General features: G+C 33.4%; 1 protein-coding gene across 1 annotated transcript; it reads left to right on the top strand.

Annotated features, from left to right (window-relative positions):
- Nucleotides 1-205: 205 nt before the first annotated feature.
- Nucleotides 206-2,066, top strand: LOC107464192 (probable xyloglucan galactosyltransferase GT19). Its single transcript, XM_016083124.3, has one exon. The coding sequence runs from the start codon at nucleotides 467-469 to the stop codon at nucleotides 1,823-1,825; it is 1,359 nt and encodes a 452-aa protein (XP_015938610.1). The 5' UTR covers nucleotides 206-466; the 3' UTR covers nucleotides 1,826-2,066.
- Nucleotides 2,067-4,445: the final 2,379 nt, after the last annotated feature.

Genomic DNA, 4,445 nt, shown 5'->3' with positions numbered 1-4,445 from the left:
CGTATTTGAATTGGATTCACCAATGTAATAGTTATCCTTGCAAATAGATATTATTTTTTAGTGAACTTGATTTGCCCTTATGAGAGAAGTAAAGGAGAAGAACCTTTCTCTAACTCGTATTTTGTTGAGGGCAGACTTGACCTCACATATTTTTTATTTTTGTTATTTATATAAGAGGCTGTGGAGGCAGTGATCCCACACTATGCTCTAAATGTGAGCCGCATATACTGATCCATGAATGGGCGTTAAAGTAATAAAGGATGGATGGTTCTGGTTCCATATATACGACGTCGTATCTATTTCAGCATGCACCGACAATTTTGGGTCAAATAACTCTCTTCCATACCAAAATCATCGCTGCCAAACTCCCCACTATCTTCCATTATTTATTTATTTATTATTTATTTATTTTGTTTTTACAGTTTCTCTTCCACTTCCACCCCTTTCTCTCTAAACCCCAAAAACAATGGCATCCTCCACATACAGGATTCAAACTATGTTGGTGTGCTTGGTCATCTGCTTGAATGATGCAGTTGCAGATGTAGAACCCAACTCTGAAGGAGAAAAAAGGTGCGACAAGAGATGGATACACATAAGAAAGATACCACCTAGATTCAACTTAGATCTACTGTCAAAATGCTCCGAATACCCGCTGTTTGACGACTTCTGCCCGTACCTTGCGAACCATGGCCTGGGTCAGAAGACGCACAACCACTCAAACAGTTGGTACCGCACCGACCCGTCCACTTTGGAACTCATATTCCACCGCCGCATGCTGGAATACCCATGCCTCACCCATGACCCCTCTCTTGCCGACGCCATCTTCCTTCCGTACTACGCCTCCCTAGACGCTCTCCGCTACCTTTACGGTCCAGACTACAACTCAAGCTCTGATCACGGCCTCGAACTCTTCGAATTCCTCCAGGATGACTCCCCTGAGATCTGGGCCCGCAGAATGGGCCACGATCACTTCCTTGTTATGGCTCGCCCCGCTTGGGACTTCACGCAGCCCTTACATAATGACCCGCCTCTCTGGGGAACCTCCTTTCTTGAGCTTCCCGAGTTCTACAACGTCACCGCTCTCACGCTCGAATCTCGCGCGTGGCCCTGGCAGGAGCACGCTGTTCCTTACCCAACGTCATTTCATCCTCCGAATCTGGGTTTGTTAGAGTCCTGGGTGCAGCGCGTGCGCCGCTCCAAGCGTTCTAACCTGGCCATGTTTGCAGGCGGTGGTGGATCCTCCACGGGTGGGCCCAATGTCCGTCGGAGTATCAGGATGGAGTGCGAGTACGCGACAGCGAATGCCACCGGTGTTGACGGGTACGAGAGTCTGTGCGAATTCGTGGATTGCTCGAACGGTGTTTGTGAGCATGACCCTTTGAGGTTCATGAGGCCAATGTTGAAGTCGAGCTTCTGCTTGCAGCCGCCAGGGGACACACCGACGCGGAGGTCAACGTTCGATGGGATCGTGGCGGGTTGCATACCAGTGTTCTTTGAAGATCTATCAGCAAAGGCGCAATACGGGTGGCACTTATCAGAGAACGAATTTGAGAGTTTTTCAGTATTTATTCCAAAGGAGGATGTAGTGTTTAAGGGTTTGAAGATCTTGGATGTTTTGAAGCGGATACCCAGGGCTAGGGTTCGGCGAATGAGGGAGAAGGTTCTTGAATTGATTCCCAGAGTTGTTTATCGCAAGCATAACAGTTCTCCAGGTTTAAGGATGAAGAAGGATGCTTTTGATATTACTGTTGATGGTACTTTGGAAAAGATTCAATCCCGTCTTCAGGAACTTAGCTTGATTCATTCACAACCTCTCATTCTGTAATAATGATTTCGTCTTTTTCTAGTTAGTTAAGTAATTCGTTATAATTTACTTATTAATAGATTTTGTTGAGTATTGATTAAAGAGTAAATGCTTTTTGGAGCCAACATTTCTGCAAAATAGTGAGACTTGTAGTTCATTTCGTTTATTTCAATTTTTTTTAGCATGTTTGGATTAATGTTTGTAAAGAGAAATTTGTATTAAATTGATTAGAGTTGGTGTTAATATGATTTATATTTAATAATTTTTTTATTAAAATAAATTATAATAACATATATGTTGTTTAGATGATATTATTTAAAATTATATTTACGTACAAAAATATTTAAAAACATGTAATTATATAATTAGAAATTATATTTTTTTTAACAATTTCTTATTATAGTTTCTTATTATATTTTCTTTAGCACTTCTTCACTATATACTTTTTTTAAAGAATTTAAATTTTTATATTGAAATTTAGTACTTTTTATCATAATTTTTTAGTATTATTCTTTAGTACTCTAAATAAAGTACATACTAATTCAATAACACATAATAAAAATTATACAAAGTTAAACTAAAAATAATAAAATTTTAAAAAAAATTATGTATTAATAAAATTTATTAAAATAATTATAAACAACTAGTACAAAAAATATATTAGAAAAATACAACAATATAATAGAGAATATCAAACAAAAAAGCTTTTAATGAAACATCCATATCATAAACAAGAAAAATAAATAAAAAATTGATAAACAATTATAATTAAAAAAAAAACTAAAAATGATAGTATAAAAACATATTTATTTATGAAGCAAGATCATACAAAAATACAATAACTCTGATGTTTTCTGATATTGAGATTGAACGATAAAATTAACAAAAAAAATAATTTTTTTCAATTATTTCTTAATCTAACAATTAAAGGCAAACTTAAAAATTATGACCTGATAAAAAAGAGTTAAAACACATAATCTTATTTGCAAAAGAAAAAAAATTATGGCTAATGAGCTTTCTGATGCCGATCATCATTCTCGTCAACATTGTGTAAACATTATAATGGCTATTCTGAATTTCTGATGCTAATTTTTTTTAGACATGACAATCCATCCTTATAATTAGTAGTATTAGGAGAGTGCACGCTAAGAGACAAACACTCCACATCCACATGACTTTTGGTTCAACTAAATTTAAAATTTTTATCTAATCCACATATATGAATTATTGCAAGCGAATTATTTAAAAAAAATTAAAATTAGGCATTCAAATAACTATTCATCTTTATGAAGGATGATGATGGGTTTAGTTGATTGATAATAATTTTCTATGAAATATAGATTCGACTACATTTTTTTTGTTGGTATTATATTAGGCTACTTATGTAGACAGAAAGCCACCTATGTAAGAATTGGCTAGTTTCGGCCCAGTAACAGGCTTGTGCTCTGAGTGGAGACTAAGCCCATGGCCCAAATTTATTATCTATTATTATTGGTCAAGTTAGTATTGAACTTGGTCTACATATATGACATTTTATTATTATTATTATTATTATTATTATTATTATTGTTATTATTAAGTTTTTTTCTATTAAAAGGTAATATTATATTTTAAGATTTAATTTTAATGCAGATATAATGTCATTTTAGAAAATATTTACATTAAACAACTAATTATATATTTTTAGAGACTTATTACACATACAATTCTTTTTGGTATACAAGTCTATACAAATAAGCTCAAACTCAACAAAAACAACTCTCAATTTAAAGATGGTGTAAACACGCGCTTCCTCACCTTTGAATAGCGCGAAATGAGAATCTGTTCTTCTTCACCATTTGTATTTTACGTTCTTCCTTCTACTCCTTCTCCTTTTTCTTATTCTCCTTCTTCCTTGCATTCCTCCTCACTTTTTTTTTGGCATTTCTCATTCTTCTTCTTCTTCTTCGCGTTTTCATCCTCATCATAGTTCTTTTTATTGTTATTATTGTTGCTGCATTTTATTTCTCCTCTTCTTTCTATTGATTTTGTAACATTATATATATATTTTTCTTCTTTCTTTGATTTTTTCTCCCAAGAAGAATTATAAGAAAACGAAATAAGAATATGAGGAAGAAGAAGCAGTAGAAAATGAGAAGGAGGAAGAGGAAGAGTTTTGAATTATACAGAATTTATCAGAATAAAAATACACCCAAGTATCTTCGTGTTACACCCAAATTTGCTGCAAATAGAAAAAATGTTTCTTCTAATACTGCATTTTTTTCTTCTTCTTATTTTTTCTTATTTATTTCTTTCTTTTAGTTAAATAAAAATGTAAGTTCATAATCTTTCAAGTAATTTTGCAGTATTATGTGTTTCTTCTTTTTTTTATTTGATTTTTTTGTTTTTATTTTTGTTAAGAGAGTAAAATAAGAAAAATCTTGAGAAGGTAAAACAAAAGGAAAAGATGAATAAGAAAAAAAAGAAAAAGAAGATGGTGATGATGATAAAAAAAGAAGAAGCCGTAGAAGATGAGGAGGAAGAGGAAGAGTTTTGAATTATGCAGAATTTATCAGAATAAAAATACACCCAAAACTTTTTAAAACACACCAAAATATCTTCGTGTTACACTCAAATTTGCTGCAAATATAGAAAAAATGTT

Source organism: Arachis duranensis, chromosome 1, assembly GCF_000817695.3.
Source record: "Arachis duranensis cultivar V14167 chromosome 1, aradu.V14167.gnm2.J7QH, whole genome shotgun sequence".
Lineage (NCBI taxonomy): Eukaryota > Viridiplantae > Streptophyta > Magnoliopsida > Fabales > Fabaceae > Arachis > Arachis duranensis.
The sequence above is the reverse complement of the archived record's forward strand: the minus strand, read 5'-3'. Positions and strand labels throughout refer to the sequence as shown.